This window comes from Panthera onca, chromosome B4 (assembly GCF_046562875.1).
Source record: "Panthera onca isolate mPanOnc1 chromosome B4, mPanOnc1 haplotype 2, whole genome shotgun sequence".
In the NCBI taxonomy this organism is placed as follows: domain Eukaryota; kingdom Metazoa; phylum Chordata; class Mammalia; order Carnivora; family Felidae; genus Panthera; species Panthera onca.
Window position 1 is genome coordinate 5,066,620 of NC_138345.1, and position 16,416 is coordinate 5,083,035.

A 16,416-nucleotide genomic window follows, 5' to 3' on the forward strand; every position below is an offset into this window, starting at 1 on the left:
CTGAGCAGGCTCGACCAGAACATAGACACGCGGCCCCAACACAAGGCGGCCCATGTGATCTGTGCTAGAAAGTGCACAGCAGACACGGGGAGGAGGAATGCATTCTCACTGGGATCTGGAAGAGGTCTGATGGGCCTGAGGCTTGGAAGGGCAAATTACACCAGCTCACCTGGATTCCGCTGGCCTCTGAGGACCGCTGTTTCCTGTTACCGCGTGCCTGACGTGCACTAAGTGCCTCACTCATGGAGACTTGGTAAAGTTTCCTCCAATGACTCCATGAAGTGGGTGTGTTAGTGCCTCATTCTGCACATGAAGGAATGAGTTTGGAGATGTTAAGAAGCTAGGCCAGGTCACGCACCGGGTCTAGGTGTGAGGGCCCTTAACCACTGTGTGCAGAGCCAGGGATGGGGGGTGGGGGTCCTTTCGCTGAGGGCAGGCAGGTTTGGGGCACACACCATGCACTAGATATTGTGCCGAATAACCCTTTGCTCCACTCACCTGGCAGAATGCACCCCCATCTGGAGGGCACTGAACTTTGCACCTGCTCCGTATCGAACCTGCGCAGCTGACTGTGGCGGGAGAGGAAGGCAGGACGGATGAGGAGCCTCAGCCAGCCTCCTGCTGCGTGTCCCTGTTCCGAGGGCTCTCACAGCGTGGGCCAGACCGGCAACATTCGCATCAGCGTCCCTCAGCTTGTCAGGGATGCAAACTCACCCCCGCCTGCCCCCAGCCCAGACCACACGCCCGAACTCCAGTCTCCTGTCCAACTCACTACTGGATTCCCGCTTGGACATCGACTGGGCAGTTCACACCCAACAAGCATCCAAACCCCAAATCCTGACCTTCCTCCCCTGCCCGCCCCACCCTGCGCTTGTTGGCCCGGGAAGGGGCGATTCTGTCCTGTTTGCTCAGGCCCAAAGAGTTGACTCTCTTCCTGATTCTCTCACATCCCTCATCTAAGCCCCCAGTAAGTGCTGCTGTCCCCTTGGACATAGACCCTACACCTCCTCACCCGGGCACCCACTATCCTGGTGCATGTCACTACATCTCACGGGAGTTACTGTGATGTCCCCTCACCAGGTTCTTGCTTCCTCCCAACATTCTGAATGGTCCTGGTGAGCGTTAGGGCCGATTTCATCACTCAGTTGCTCACACCCTCATGTGGCTTCCTCCTTCCCGCCCAGAGTAAAATGGCCCCAAAGGGTCTGGAGGCCCGGCTCCCAGCCAGCCACCCAGGCGCCCCCGATTGCTGTGTTTTCAAATGTTCTTCAGGGGCCGCAGCGTGTCCCTCACCCTCGAGCACGCCGGGCACTTTAGAGACCAGGCAGGAGGACGAGATTAGCACGCACCAGGAGGTGGGCAGAAATGCCTGCACTGACACATAGCTTGGTGTATTCAGGCCAGAAAAGGCACAGGAGCAGAACCTAGGTGGCTGATGATGTGACTCCTCCCCGGTGTTCTTCTCGGGAGTGCCTCATCTGCGTTATGAAGTCAAATACGTTTCTCAGGGAAGGCCAAGGGAATTAACACTCTGGAGATGCCCTAGGACAGGCCTCCATCACGCGCAATGAGCAAATCCTTCCTGCCACAGCTAAGCCCTCACTTGCACCTTGTTCCTTCTCAATGAAAACCACATCAACCTGTAACTGGGTCTTGCCGCCCTCCACACCCTCGCTGGCTCAGGAAAGCAGTTTTAAAAAGCCTATAAAAACAAGCAGAAGTTAACATTAACACGTGTCCCACCAACCTCACGCCTGCCAAGTAGTCATGTTACATGAGACTTGCATGTGGGTCACACCTGAAACTTTCTCCTTATCATCCTGTCTTCCTTCTCACACGTACCTCTGCGTCCTGGCGTCCAGGCCCCTGAAGCTTTCAGGCTTTCTACCCCCGTTTCCTGGCCCCACCAACAAGCCTTCAGCTCTCACAGCTTCAACTTTCTTCCTTCATTCGGCCTTATCTGAGTCTGACACACACTACGTCTCACCCTTTGAGAAAACCTATCCTCTTAAATTGTCTTCCTACCTTTCCTTTCTTTTCACACTACTCGGCACCTCCAAAAGAGCACAGCCAACACTCAGGCCCCACTGTCCACTGGCCCCTCCGTCCCCCAGTCCCTCCGTCCCATGGGCCCGCTGTCCCCCAGCCCCGCATCTCTCAGCCCCAAGCAGCCCTGACCTGGGATCAGACCTGAGCCTTTTTTCAGTTCTGATGCCCCTGCCTCTGCCTGCTGTCGAGTCTGATGGCTTCCTGTCTTAACAGAACAAAGATGACAATATCAGAGAATAAATATGGCCGACAACACCGCAAAGTATTAGATAGTGATTAAAATAAAAGTTCACAAAGTTTTGTAGGGTGTTGGGGTATGTTTCCCGCATAAAGTTACGGGAACGCTGTGCATATGGCATCATCTCCAGTATATACTGGAGTATTAAAGTATTAAAGACTTGGAGGAAGTAAGAGTGGTTATTTCTGGGTAGTGGGATAACAGGTTATTCCTGTTTTCTCCTTTACTATTTTTTGTATTTTACAATGAGCCTTTAAAACCTGGTGGAACCCAGGGGCCTGCCCCCTGCTGGCGGTCTCCGGCAGCAGCATCTGGGCAAATCCAACCCCTGGTGGGCTCTCCCTACCTGAACTCCCCTCACGGAGGCCTGTGTCTCGGGTCTGACTTCTGTAATTTCTTTTCCGTTTTGACATCCTTTCTTATTTTGTTTTGTAAATATTTTCTTGCATATTTGTTTCAGGAATACATGTTAGGCCATAGCTATTTTCAAATGATTGCAATTCTTACAATTTGTGTCTCCCTCCAGACGCTTGTGCCCCCATCAGTCTTAGAACAGATTCTCACTGTGGGTCAGGGCGTTTACGGGACCAGCCACAGGCCCCCGTGGAAGCGGGACAGGGAAGCACAGGTGCCATCAGCAGTCAGTGCCCCTGGTCACATCCGTGAGCGCTCCAGGACAGCCCCACGGAGGGCAGGTCTGGGGGCACAGGGCGCTCAGGAGGCTGCCACGGTGGTCTGGATGAGAACGTGAGGGCCAGACGAAGGGAGTCACTCAGCAGGGCTTCCTACCCAAGAGGAGCCACGGACTTGTGGCTTCCAGCTTGAGTGGGCAGATTGCAGGGACGTCACCGTGGTGGCCGATGCAAGCATGCACGTAAGCAGGCTACTGACGAAGCCTGCTTTGTGGGACAGCCTACGGCATTCAGGCAACAGAGACCAGGACTACAGAGGGTCCCCACAGTGGGGCAGTCGGACAGAGGACAGACGAGACGCTGGGAGCACATGCAGAGTGAGGACACACACTCAGGGGCACAATGGCTGTTCAGGATCGGCCTTGGAAGAGGTGTTCCCACCAGAGATGGAAGCAGACATTGGAAAAACCCAGGCGTGTCTTATCAGCCGTGACGAGAAACGGGCTTCGGGAAGGCAGGACTGATTCAGACCAACGATCAAACTGACTGAAAGGATCAGTAACATGAGGGCTAAAAACACCTTGCTCGATGGGTAGTTAGGAAGACCCGGTGACCCTGCAGAGTGACAGCAAAGGGCTAGACTGCGGTGGGCAGGAAGCGTCCGTGGGGGAACCGGGTGGAGATGTCGGGATGCCGGAGGTGGAGTAAACCTTAGAGGGGCTGCATCGTGCATGACCCAAGGGACCCCGAGAGACCAACTAGGCAGGGCACTCAGCACCGGATCCAGGATGCAGTCAGCGTTCAAGAGACACAAGTGACCCTTGTGTCACTTGTTGGCCACATAATAGTACCCGCTTCATGCCAGGTGCTGTTCTGAGACCTGTAGACACAGCGAGTGAACAAGACAAAATCCCCGCCCGGAGTCTACATCTCAGTTGGGGAGACATACAGTAAACGGAGAAAACGACTCAAAATGTGTAGCGTATTTGGTGGTGGTTAAGTGCTGAGGAGGAGGCAAGGGAAAGGAGGCCCGGAGTGAAGGAGGGGGGAGACAAAATTTTAGGTCGGGTGGCCTGGTGGGGGGGCCTCCCTGGAAGGTCACAGAATTTTGAGACCAGAGCAAGCGAGACAGCCACAATTAGGAAGTGAGGGGCACAACTCCTTCCTGGCACGGCGTCCCCACGTCCCCACAGGTGCCGACTGTTACTGGACCATTCGCACCGTCTCTGCCGCTGTCGTCACTGGCCTTCACGGCCCACGTCACAAGGCATCAAGCCGGGACACGGCCTCACACACCATGTCAGCCGCTGGTTTGTAAGGTGGAAGCATGGCTACAGATGTGAACAGACGTGCACGGAGCCGCTGCCTCTCAGAACCCGCGTCGCATGTGTGCGCAGAGAAGGCAGCCAGCACGACACACATCCTCCCATCCCCCCGCATGCAACGGGACCATCTTCACGCCCAGGGGCAGCGACACGGGGACATCTCTGAAGCTCGAATCGGCACAGATGAACACCGATGCGATTCAGGGGTCACGAGACACTTTTGCAACCGAGTGTCTCTCCCAGAACGTTTATCCGGTTGTTAGGACTAGGAATCAGCCATCATCCGGGAGGATGAAGAACCAGAAATTCCTGCTACAACAAACACGAGGACCAAGTGTTCCTCGTGACTGACACGTGGGATTTTCTAACAGACTGACTTGGGCTAATTATTCTCTGCCACTCAGAGAAAATGATCTTCAACCCAACCCCCCACCCCTCCCCCGAAAAAAAAGGAAAAAAGAAAAGAATCCAAATGCCCGAGGACTCATCCTGTCTTCAATCTGTTTCAACCGCCACAAAGTTTGTGGAGGTACAATGTAAGTGGCTGTTCTGAACGGTCACAGGCCTTGGTGGGCAGGTGTTACAGACAGGAAATGTGACCTGTGGGTTTCAAGAACTCCATTCTCAAACTGGGGTGCCAGAAAGATTTTGAAAGTATCTTAGATGCATTTTTTTAGGTGTATTTATTACCCGAAAGAAGCCAACACAGAATCTAATAAAAATAACCTCAAGATTAAAATGTCATAGCTTAACTAGCAGTGCACAGAATATAGAAACATTTTCATTATTTCCTCCCAAATGTCCGTGTAAGCAGGTTGGAAGCATCTCCTTCCTGGCTCCAAAACCAAAGTGAAACCAATGTCACGGCCAAGAAAAAGCCTATGAAAGAAGAAAGTAAACAGGCAGGGGCTCCTGGGTGGCTTAGTCAGTTCAGCGGCCAGCTCTTGATGTTGGCTCGGGTCACGGTTTGAGGGATCAAGCCCCGAGCTATCAGCGCGGAGCCCGCTCGGGATTCTCTCTCGTCCTCTATCTCTGTATCGCACGTGCTCTCTCTCTAAAGAAGTAAATAAAAGAAAAAAGTAAACAGGCCAGTTATGTTTTATGGTTCACACAAATAGCTACTTCTTACCACTGCCTTACCCCATAGCACTAACCGTAGAACACATATGTGTAAATACATATGCTATACCGTATTCACACAATTACGTGCATTTCTAAGGGTTCCAGACCCAACTTCATCATCATCTAATTTCACTTGCAGGGCAGAAAAAGCGAAATCCAGATTATGGAAGACTCGGGGCACTCCTGAGTCCAGATCTGCCCGTGTGTGGGTCACACCTAGGATGCCAGCGTCCTCAAGACCCAGTGGTAGAGAGGAGGCAGAGGCCGCTGGCTACTGACCGACTTCACTGAACTCCCCAAGCAGGATGTGAATCACCATGCGTTTTGCTGTCCTCCTCAGAAATGCCCTCAGGACGCCGCGCTGTGGTCGAAGCACTGAAGGGTGTCCGTGCCGCACGCGAGCTGCTGAGCCAGGGCACCCGTGTCGTCCCGAGAGTCCCTCAGCCCGGACCGCAGGAGGAGCTCGACGCAAGCCGCGTGCTGGCCTGCGCAGGCCAGGTGCAGGGCTGCATGGAGACAGAGGCCACACAAATCTGGCGTGGGACCCCTGGGGCGACGCCCACCCGGGGAGCAGCTATTCCTACAAACAACACCCCTTCGGCTACACAGAATTTCTGTATTCTGTAAATTTGTCTCTACACCTTTGTCTCTACTAGATCAACACATTTTTCCTTTTAACCTGATTGGGTTGGAAATGGTTTTAAAAACATCAACCAATTACAAGACTTAACAGATCTGTCTACAGCAACCAAGCAATTTAACGAACGAGAAACGGGAGACTTGAAATGGCAAAGAAAAGACTTTCAAAGTTCTGTGAATTTTCCATGTAAGTAGAAATCCTGCCACAAATAAGAATGATGTGACAAAAAGAAAAACTGACACACCTTCCCTTGGAAAGCTAGCACTGAAGGTTTCTGGCATCATGAGCCCCAGGATCCCGTGTTCTGCGGAGAAAAGTCTTGTGTCCCTGAACTTGGTGACTGTCCTGTGCGGCCTCGGAGGGAGGTTCTGAAGCATCACGAACGTACTGGCAAGGTAGGCCGCCAGAGCACAGGGTGTTAAGGGGAGGGCTTATTCTAACGTCCGAATCCAGAGGATTAGCTCTGAAAGCATCTTTCTGAGCCCCAACTTTAAGAAATTATAGTGGTTACAGTTTTCAAATACACTCGAAAGAGAGACAACCTAAGAAAAATCTGTACTACTGGGACAGCTGGCGTCGCCGTGGATTAGGATAGAAAGTACGTCCACGGTGCACGCACGTGCTGCTGTGGTTCAAATACCGGTGATAACGACACAGTGGCAATGAGCAGCAGGCATCACCATTGCCATGGTAACAGCAACATTCCCACAGCTTTGCCAACAGATGTTATTCGAAACAAAGCTTGCTGAGCTACTAGGGGCGTAACATGAAAACCAGTGTTTTTAATAAGAAAGTCCGTGTACCGTTTACATCCAGTTTACTATTAACTTCCAAGGCATGTGTAAGAAGCCTACCTGATCGATTTCTTGCGTCTTTACAGTTGATGTCGGCACCCAAGGCTAAGAGCACCTGGACTGTGCTCACGTGTCCTTCCTGAGTGTTGAAATACACTTGTTATCACCGTGACAAGGACACAAGTGAGGCATTCAATGCTAATAATGCACGCTAGGTACTTCTTCTAAAATACTCAACTGCTAACACTGAATTCTCACCTCTAAAGGAAGACGCATGCGGCTCTCAAGTTCAAGTATAAACCGTTAAAGATTTTGGTGACATTTGGTTATTAAAATACAGAGGATCTACTCTCTAGGCCCAAATTATCGACTAATACAGCTGGGTTTCCTTCAGTGTAAGGAGTATATATCTGGATTCATACTGAACTTGCAATTCCGGAATCTCTCCAAGCAAACGTGCTTGTTGCTGGATAAACAGGAAGAGACAGCAGCCTGTCCTGGATGGGAGTCTCATCATGGCTCATGTCATCATTTACCAAGCACTTTACAGGTTTCCTGTCCAGCCAGCCAGCCAGCCAGTCAGTACACAGTGAGGCGGAAGTCAAGGTTGCACATTACAGTGTTAGGACCCACTGGTTTGAGCCCCCAGGGCCACCCCAACCCCCCCCCCCCCCCCCCCGCCCCACCAAATTCCTCCTGGGGGGACACCAGTAGGAGAGTGCAGTTCACAAGAAAAAAATTTATTCCTGTTGCAGCCAGAAAAATAAGTAAAGCCGCTTAAGATAATACACAAAACACCCCTAACACTTAAAACGGGGCTGTAAGGAGCCACTTTTCTAGTGAAGATGTTTTGCACGTCTTAACCGTTTTCTAAGCAGAACAGCCTCACAGAAATCTGAGCTGAAATCCAGTGTACGGACAGAGCACTAGGAATTTCACAGAATGAATTTTTTTGGCTTCGAATAACATTCCTGAAAACGGAAAGGCACAGAGGCGGAAAGGCAGGAGCGAACACAAAACGCAGGCGTTACTGGGAGTAGAGGTTTTACCCAGAGGCAAATAAGGGCAGGTTTCTCTTTTAAGGGACACTTCAGGGGCAGGTCACGGGCGGTTCCTTCCCGCACAGAGATGGAACCAAAGAGACAGGGCCGCGAGCTGTCCGCCGCAGGGAAGGAACAGACCTTCGCGGCGTAGTGCAGTGCAGTGAGGTGGCCTGATGCTGCTCTCACGTCCACGTCCGTGCCGAGTTCACAGACCAAGAAGCGGATGGCTTCGTTCTGCCCAGTGAGCGCTGCCCTGTGGATGGCCTGCGCCCCCAGGGAATCCTGGGCAGACGCGCTGGCCTGGTAGATGGGGGGGTGGGAGGGGGGAGAACAAAGGTAAGAAGCAAAGAGACCCGGTCCACGGACCTTCTGACATCTGGGCAAAACTTTGGACTTTGTAGGTTTTTCTGGGCAGATGGTAACACAGCTGGTGCCAGACCCTCGCAGGCTCTCCAACCAGAAGGTGGGCACGCTCCAGCCAGAAGGGCACCCAGTGGGGGCAGTGAGACTGCCGCTCAGTGTTACATTATCTACTCCTCACAGGGACCCCCCCCCCCCGAAGAAATTACGTGTGTCTCCACGTCACAGATGGAAACGCTAATGCTCCAGGAGGTCAAGGGGTCCCCCGGGGAGACCGTGGCGGAGCTGGGATTTGAACCAGGGATTGGAACAACTATGCGCTTGGTTGTTCCCGGAGCTAAAACTTGTAGGAAAAAGCAAAGACATAAAACCACTTCCGTACCTGATGCTTTTCCAGCAGCAGCCTGGCTACGTCGATGTGGCCACACTGAAGCGCGTCCATGAAGGGTGTGGAGCCACAGCTGTCCCTGCAGTCTGGTTGGTACTGGCCCCTGGAGTCCAAACCCACGGTAGGTGACGTGTGGTGCGGACGAGCTGGGACAATCTGGAGCGTGCTCCCCTCCCCTTTCTCCAGAGCCAGCCCACTGTCCCCTGCACCTCCGCTCCTCCTCTGACCTCCCTCCCCCTGTCCTACAGACCCTCATCTTTCCAGCTTCTTCTGCCAGAAGCTGGAGGTCACCCCTGATCCCTCATAACTGCTGTTACCAAAATCTCAGTTCCGTGTCCGAAACACAGCCTCCGACCCATCTTCCTCCCCTGGGCTCCTGCCCGTGAATCCATTCTCTTAGGTACCCTGGGTGTGGCCGTGCCTGCTTAAAACTCGTATGGGCCAATCACAAAGGACAAAATCTAAAACGTCACAGCCACGCCGTCAGGACATTGTGACATCCACCCCTCTCTCCAAGTGCCTTCCTTGCACCCTCCCTCCTCCCTGCGCTCACCACACCCCACCTCCTTCCCGGTCCCCCTCCTCCCACCTTCTTCTTTGTCCCACCTCCTTCCTGGTCCTCCTCGTCCCACCTTCTTCTCAGTCCTACTACCCACTTGTCCTACCTTCTTCTTACTCCTACCTGTTCTACCTTCAGCTGGGTCCTGCCTTTTTCTGTTCCTACCTACCTCACTGTCCTATCGTTTCTGTTCTCACCTTCAGCCTATCCTCTTCCTGGTTCTGCTTTCTCAGTACTACCTTCTTCCATTCCGACCTGTCCTACTTTTTCTTAATTCAGCTTCCAAGGTGACCTTCTTCCTTTCCTACCTTCTTCACAGACCTGCCTCCTCCCATCTTCCTTGTTTACGGCACTACCAGTCCCACCTTCTTCCTCGTTCTCTTCTCAGTCCTGACTCCAAACGGACTGACCTTCTTCCGTTCCTATCATCACCACGGTCCTACCTCCTACCTGAGTTTTCTCCGTTTCCACCTTCCTTATGGTCCCAGCTGTCCTACTTCCTACCTGGTCTTCTGCTACTCCTACCATCTTCACAATCCCACCTCTACCTTCCAACACAGTCTTACCTCCCTCGTCCTCCTAACATTTTCCATTCTTATCTTCTCCATGGTCACAACTGTCCTACCTTCTTCCTGGTCCTCTCTTCCTTACAGTCCTACCACATCCACCTGTCCTACCAACTTCCGTTCCTACCTTCTTCTTGGTCGTGCCTCCCACCTGACCTACCTTCTGTTCCTACCTGTCCTACCTCCCACCCATCCTGTCTTCTGTTCCTACCTTCTTCCTGGTCTTCTGTTCGTCCTGGTCCTGCTTCCCACCTGATCCACCTTCTTCCGTTCCTCCCTATCTGACCTCCCTCCTCCCCTATCTTCTTCCATTCTTACCTTCAGGGTCCTATCTGTCCTACCCTCTCCGTGGTCATTCTCTTCTCCTCCAGTTGCCTAGCTCTTTGCCGCCTTTGCATTTGCCGATCCCCTCTGCTCGGAACACCGTTTCTCCCTTCTTCGCTAGGTGAACTCCAACCTCTCCTTCAAATTACAGTTTCGATACGACCTCACAGAGGCCTCTCCTCTCCCTTCCATCTACCGTACGACCTTTGCTCCTGCACAGCACTGCATGAAGCCCTGTTCTCTTCCTACTATACATCATCTCCTCAGATAATCTCTCCCAGTCTCGTGAATTCAGTCAACACTTCTATGTTGATGATGCTCACATTTATAGCTCCGCTCACACCTCTCCTGGGGGACTCAGATCTGTGTCTGTAGCTCCCCACTCCATGTCTCTGCTTGGGTGCCTCACAGGCACATGCAACTCAACATGTCCCAAAGCGAAATTATCACCTTCCCCGCAAACCTGCTCCTCCTGCAGTATTCTGTCTCAGTAAATGGCACCAGCGCCACTGCCAGCTGCTTCAGTGAGAAACCTGTCATCCTTGACTTCTCCTTCCTCATTCCCTTGATCCAATTATTCACCCAGATCTGTTGATTCCGCTTCCTTAGTATCTCCCAATCTCTCTCTCCGCCCCTACGGTCAGCATCTTAGTACAGCCAACGATTTCTCTTAACTGTAATGGCCTCCCAATGTTCACTGCACCCACTCCTGCTTCCCTTCCTACCCGCTCTCCATTTTCCAACCAGGGGACCTTAAAAAATGCAAACTTCTTACTGCCGTCCACCCACCCCTCTGCTTACGACCCTTCAGTGGGGTCTTACACGTTTCGAATAAGATCTAGAGTCTCACACAGCCCCACCTGAGTCCAGTCTTCCTCTCCAGCCTCATCGCGCACTGTCTTCCCTTCACTCCTTAGGTATCAGCCCACCCTGAACTTCTCTCAGCTTACTAACACACATGCTTTCTCTCTGCTCCGAGCATTCCTGGGTACTGTTACCCCTGGAATGCTGCCACACCTCCCACGCTCAGCCTCCTTCAGATCATGGCTTAAATATCCCTGGGGCCAAGATTTCACACTCCCGGCCAAGTTGGGTCTCCCTGTCTTATGTTCCTGGAGGGATCCTGCAATTCCTGGCACTCATCAGACTCACAGGATGCGAACAGTGTCTTCTCTGCCTGTGTGTGAGTTCCATGAGGGGGGACCCATGCTGGCTGGCTTCTGTTGTAGCCCGTGCATCTGGCATAGTGCTTAGAGCTTAGATGCTGAACGAATGAAGACATGAATCCTTGTCGAATGAACAGATACATGGATGATTTTTCCCCCTTATGGTTGTCAGCTATTTTTGTGTCATATTCTTTGAGTTATCTTATGTTCTTTGTTCATTTCTCTTTTCGCACTGTAGCTTCTGAGCAATTTTTCTGAGCTCTACTTACAGTATCAATATTAAGCATCACAATTGGTGAATACTTTGTTCAATTTGCTGTCTTGTTCTTACCTCTGTAGAAGCACCTTTACTGCCTCTAAACAGCCATGCATTGCTGGGAGAAGAGAGTTGAGAGTCAGAGCCTTTTAGTGCTTGTATAAAACTTTCTTTTCCTCTTCTTTCTGCCCTGTCCTTTTAGCTATCACTTATGGGAAGCAGTAATTAGATACACTGTTACCACACTAGAAAAATAAAAATTTAGCTGGGTAAGTGGTAAAGATGTTGCTAGTCAACATTTGATTATCTTGTCTTTATAAGCACTTTCATGGCAAATTCTCAGTCCTAAACTTTCTCCTCAATTTTGTGCTGCAAATCCTTAGGGCCGGTCAGTTTTTGTGTAGGAAAAACATATTATCGTAGACAAACATATTAATAGTGATCCACAACAAAATAACCAGGAATGTAATTCTCCTGCTAAAGACAACCAAACTTGATAATAAAAATTTCAACTATCTGTTCTCCACCACTTTTTGTGAATGGCTAGGTGCTGATTGTTTCTAGTTTCTATGGCAACTAGTCAAACAATTCAAGAGCAAAAAGTTTTTCTACTCACTTATAAAGTGCTTCCCCCCCCCCCCACTTTTTTTTTAGTTGAGAGAGACAGAGAACATGAGTGGGCAGAGGGTGAGAGAGAAAGAATCTTAAACAACACTTAGCATGGAGCCCAAAGCATGGCTCAATCTCATGACTACGAGAACATGACCTGAGCCGAAATCAAGAGTAGGATGCTTAACCAACAGGTGCCCTTCACTTATAAAGTTTTAGAAAGAATTCCTTGGTCTCTAACAGCCCTCTGTGGCTGTAATAATTGTATGCGTATTTCCTAAACTATATCATGTCATAGGTATTCATGTTTTGAGAAACTATAGCCCTGTATTCTAATTCAATGTACTATGCAGGAGGCTGAAGATTATTTTCTAAATTTCTTTTTTTTTTAAAGTTTATTTCTTTTGTGGGAGATAGTGAGTGGGGGAGGGATAAAGAGAGGGAGAGAGAGAATCCCAAGTAGGCTCCACGCTGTCAGCACAGAGCCTGAAGTGGGGCTTGAGCCCACAAACTGTGAGATCGTGACCTGAGCTGAAATCAAGAGCTAGGTGCTTAACTGAGTGAGCCACCCGGAGCCCTTATTTTCTAAATGTCCTGATCTGGACTTTTGAGGTCTTTAATATCTGTGTTATACCACAGCACTTTTTGCTTTCCACTAATTAAAAATAATCTACAAACAGGCAATTCAGATTTAAGGATAATCATTCAGTTGTGCCCCAAGTTTTTATTGACATTATCACTGGATAAGTCAAATACACTCAGGCCCAGGTACTTAATTACAAGCACCTACATTTATTTACATGGTCAGCACTATGGTAGGTGCTGCTGACGATGTGCAGAAATACAGTCTCTTTTTATCCTGCCCGAAACAGTAACAACGTAAGAAGATGCTGAAAATAGCAACACCCAGCTGCTCTGTGCTCACTGTGCATCAAGCACTGTGCCAAGGGATTTATGTACACCACGTTCCTTGAAGTCTACAACAACCTTGTGGTACGGGCATCGTTATGGTCATGATTTTGCTGATGAGGAAACTCACTTAAAAGACTAAGTTCATTGTCCACGGTCAAAGACAGTAAGGCACAGAACCAGCTTTCTGTCTAGGAAACTGGGGAGGATTGGACAGACATACAGGAAAAGCGAATGAATGCGAGGAAGAATGTTTGTGCCACGTTCCATTAGTTTGGACAGCAAACTGTGTGCCAAGATGCCCCAAAGCTGCTCTTGTTCCTGGCCCTCTAGTTTCCAAACCCCACCCCCGTGGGCGACTCTAACTAGAAGGCGTTCTGCGGCGTGAGGCCAAGTGGCTGCACATCTACGCATGCGTCCCTGCGGGGCTCCTGGCCGTACCTGCCGTGTGCAGGGGGGTTCTCCCGATCTTGCTCTCCGTCTTCCAGGCGTCTGGGCAAACAGTGAGCAAGTACTGGAGGATCACAGGGTCCCCCTCTCGGCTGGCAACGTGGACACTGTTCCAGCCGTCTTTGTTCTTGAGAAGTGGATTAGCGCCATGTTCCACAAGGTCCTGGATCACCTCGAGATTCCTCCTTGTGCAGGCCATCATCAGTGGGGTCCTGAGGCCAACGAGGACAAACCGTCAGACGGAAGGGCAGCTGAGACGTTAGAAGTGTGTGACCAGGTCTTCAGAAAATCACGTGTCCTTGGCAGAGATGAAAACCTACGGGACTCGGGGGTCTGGGAAGCAGGAAAACAGCTTCGACGGGCAACTTCTCTGCCTGCTGTGAGGCCCCTAGAATAGGTGTACCTGAAGGAGGGGAATAGCGAGGAGGCAGGCCCGCTTCTGAACTAGTTTACACTATGGGACTGAACTGAGACGGAGCGAATCGAAGCCACAGTCTGTCTTGTAGTATTTGTGTAAGAGGTACCCTGCCAGACTTATCCCATTTACTTCAATCAGTAACTGTTTCTTAAATTGTGCTGAGAAGGCATCAAAAAAGAACACTGGACATAGTGCCTCCCCATGAGGAGCACACATTGGTGACAGAAACCAAACAGCGTGACTATAAGAAGTTTCTGAACTGACTTGTGTCCACAGTTATGCGAATAAGCTACATGAATGTCAAGGGAGGTGGCTCTATCCTTCCTTTTCTGCCACACAAATGATTTGGATGAGCCATTTCAATTCCATGAGCTTCTGGTTTCTTCCTTGCAAAATGAGGAAGACACAACCCCTGGAAAGCAAGGGCAGATCTTACTTACCTCCTTATTCCCAGGGGTTAGAACCCACGTCTGGCACACAGCGGGGAGCTCACTATACCTGGATGACCTCCAAGGCCTCATCTAGGATCTAGCTCCTAAGATTGTTATGATATTAATTTATTACCCACACTTTGGGGGAGGATGTAGTAGTGATAGTAAGAGGGGGAAACCCAAATAAATGAAGGCTGGAACCTTCCAGAAAGACTTCACAGAGGGAAGAATCTTGAGCAAGGCATGAGGATTGGAAAAGCAGGGAAGGTACTGCAGAAAGCCAGGAAGGGGAGAATGGGCAAAAATGCCTCCCTAGGACTACACCTGCCAAATACATCGTCAAATGAACCTTGCCCTTTAATGGTTTTTTGAGGGGAGGCCGGTTCCCCACAGAATTGTTTTGAGGCACGTATGAGGTAACGTGTTTCTTGTTAAGGTCTTTAGACCTCAGTCTTGTGCTAAGTCATGGCCAAAGTGCAGCCCTCAACACATACCCATGCAGACTCCCCCAACCCAGTGGGCAAGACGCACTTTATTTAACTATAAGGCTATCTGCCGTGGCTCATACCTCTATCAGATCAGGAATCTGTTGCAGGCAGGAACTTCATTACGTTATGAATCTTAGGCTGTTCCTAACCCCTAAGGAGGCCCAGGTAGTGAGTACTGAACACAATGTCGCTCTAACAAAATGCAGCTGGTTTGGGTGATGGCACAGGTGAGAATGTGGACTGTGGAGGCGGTTAGGCAAGGCTATTCCCGTGATAAGATCACACAGAGCACCGCACACACTCCAGCGTCCTTACAACTGGTGAAATCTGAGTGAGTACGCTGACTACTGCAGCAACGTCAGTTTCTTAGTTTTGATATCGTACTGCAGCTGTGTAAGATGGTACCTTTAGGGGCAGCTGGGGGGTGGGCGTGTGGGGCTTCCAGCAACCTTTGTTTGCAACCTTCTGTGCACCTTTAACTATTTCAAAGTAGCAAGTTCAAACAATGACACTGTTGTACTCACGCAGCTAGGCGAGGCTCAAGCTATACCGGGTACAGACAATTCCCTGTTTGATCGTATTCTATACTCTTTCATGAAGAGAACGGGTTTGGAACACAAGGCTGGAGCAGTTGACCCCGCAAGAGTACGAACAGTGGTCGCAGTGGGTCATCTGTCCTGTCGGGGAAGGCTGAGAAGCTATGGGGTCGAGGTGGACAAAGTACACGGGAATCTGGGACTCTGCGGAAAAGGGGACGGGGGAGAGATCTTTCTGGAACTCCAGCCACCTACCAGTCGGCCTTCTTGAGGCAGTCCACCGCGGCTCCTCTGCCCAGCAGGTACCGCACGCAGTGCCGGTGGCCCATGGAGGCAGCCTCGTGCAGAGGCCGCTTGTAGTCCCGGTTGGCGGCCTCGATGTCCATGTCCCAGGACTCCACCAGGTAGGCCAGCACGTCCCGATGGCCGTGGCGGGCGGCGCAGTGCAGCAAGGTGTCCCCGGCGGGCCCCGGGCAGCTCGCGCGCCCGGCTCCCCGCAGCTCCTCCCGGAGGGCGCACAGCCGGCCCTCCTGAGCCAGCCGGTAGGGCCGCCGCGGGTCCCCGGGCGCCGCCATGACCGCGCGGGGCGTCCGGGGCCCCCCAGCCCTGCGCCCCGCGACCCCCACCCTACACCCACCCGGCCCCGCTGCTCCGCGTGGGGCCAGTCCTCCAGCGGGCGACTCGCCGGGCGGGCCGCTGCGGAGGAGCTCACGGGCGCGCGGCTCGTTCCCAGGCCGCAGCCCGCGCGGGCTTCTTTTGGGGGCGGCACCTCAGGTGGGCGGGAGCCTCCGAGGCCCCGCCCCGCGCCCTAGCTCACAGCGCGCCGCTGCGGGGTCCCCCCGGCCCGAGCGCCTCCCGGAGGAGGAGGCCGGCCCCGCGGCCGAGGGAGCCAGCTGGGGGCCGCCGCGGGCCCTCAGCGAGGGGGTGGGCCCCCGCGCGTCCCCACCCCCGACCCCTCCCGCACCCAACCTCAGCCAGCCCCTCGCCCCGCCGCGACCCCCCCTTTGGTCCCCGGGAGCTCGGAGGAACTCTGGGAAACTTTCCGCTCGCCTCCCGGGCCCCAGCGGAAGCACGGACGGGGCGGAGCCTGCCAGCGGTAGCCGCGCCCCCTGC

General features: G+C 52.1%; 1 protein-coding gene across 4 annotated transcripts; it reads right to left on the minus strand.

Moving 5' to 3' along the window:
• Window positions 1–4,908: 4,908 nt before the first annotated feature.
• Window positions 4,909–16,236, minus strand: ANKRD16 (ankyrin repeat domain 16). Of its 4 annotated transcripts, none has more exons than XR_009617738.3 (8): window positions 15,559–16,236; window positions 13,422–13,642; window positions 11,538–11,580; window positions 8,586–8,694; window positions 7,982–8,143; window positions 6,861–6,939; window positions 5,646–5,872; window positions 5,185–5,298 (listed from the first exon to the last, which is right to left on the minus strand). XR_009617738.3 is itself a non-coding variant. In XM_060659363.3 (8 exons), exons 1-7 carry the CDS (start codon window positions 15,876–15,878, stop codon window positions 5,715–5,717), a joined length of 1,092 nt encoding a protein of 363 aa, XP_060515346.2. In that variant the 5' UTR covers window positions 15,879–16,236; the 3' UTR covers window positions 5,186–5,298; window positions 5,683–5,714. The 4 variants fall into 4 exon arrangements, 3 of the variants coding, with proteins under 3 accessions (XP_060515345.2, XP_060515346.2, XP_081652162.1); XM_060659363.3 differs by having other exon boundaries at window positions 5,186–5,298; window positions 5,683–5,872; XM_060659362.3 differs by lacking the exon at window positions 5,646–5,872 and having other exon boundaries at window positions 4,909–5,298.
• Window positions 16,237–16,416: the final 180 nt, after the last annotated feature.

Excerpts from the sequence above, each read along its gene's own strand:
- ANKRD16 (XM_060659362.3), bottom strand. The coding sequence starts at position 15,878 with ATGGCGGCGCCCGGGGACCCGCGGCGGCCCTACCGGCTGGCTCAGGAG. Across the intron at positions 8,144-8,585 it reads TGCTGCTGGAAAAGCATCAG|GCCAGCGCGTCTGCCCAGGA; the intron begins GTACGGAAGTGG and ends CCCATCTACCAG. Across the intron at positions 6,940-7,981 it reads CACTGCACTACGCCGCGAAG|GAAGGACACGTGAGCACAGT; the intron begins GTCTGTTCCTTC and ends TTCAACACTCAG.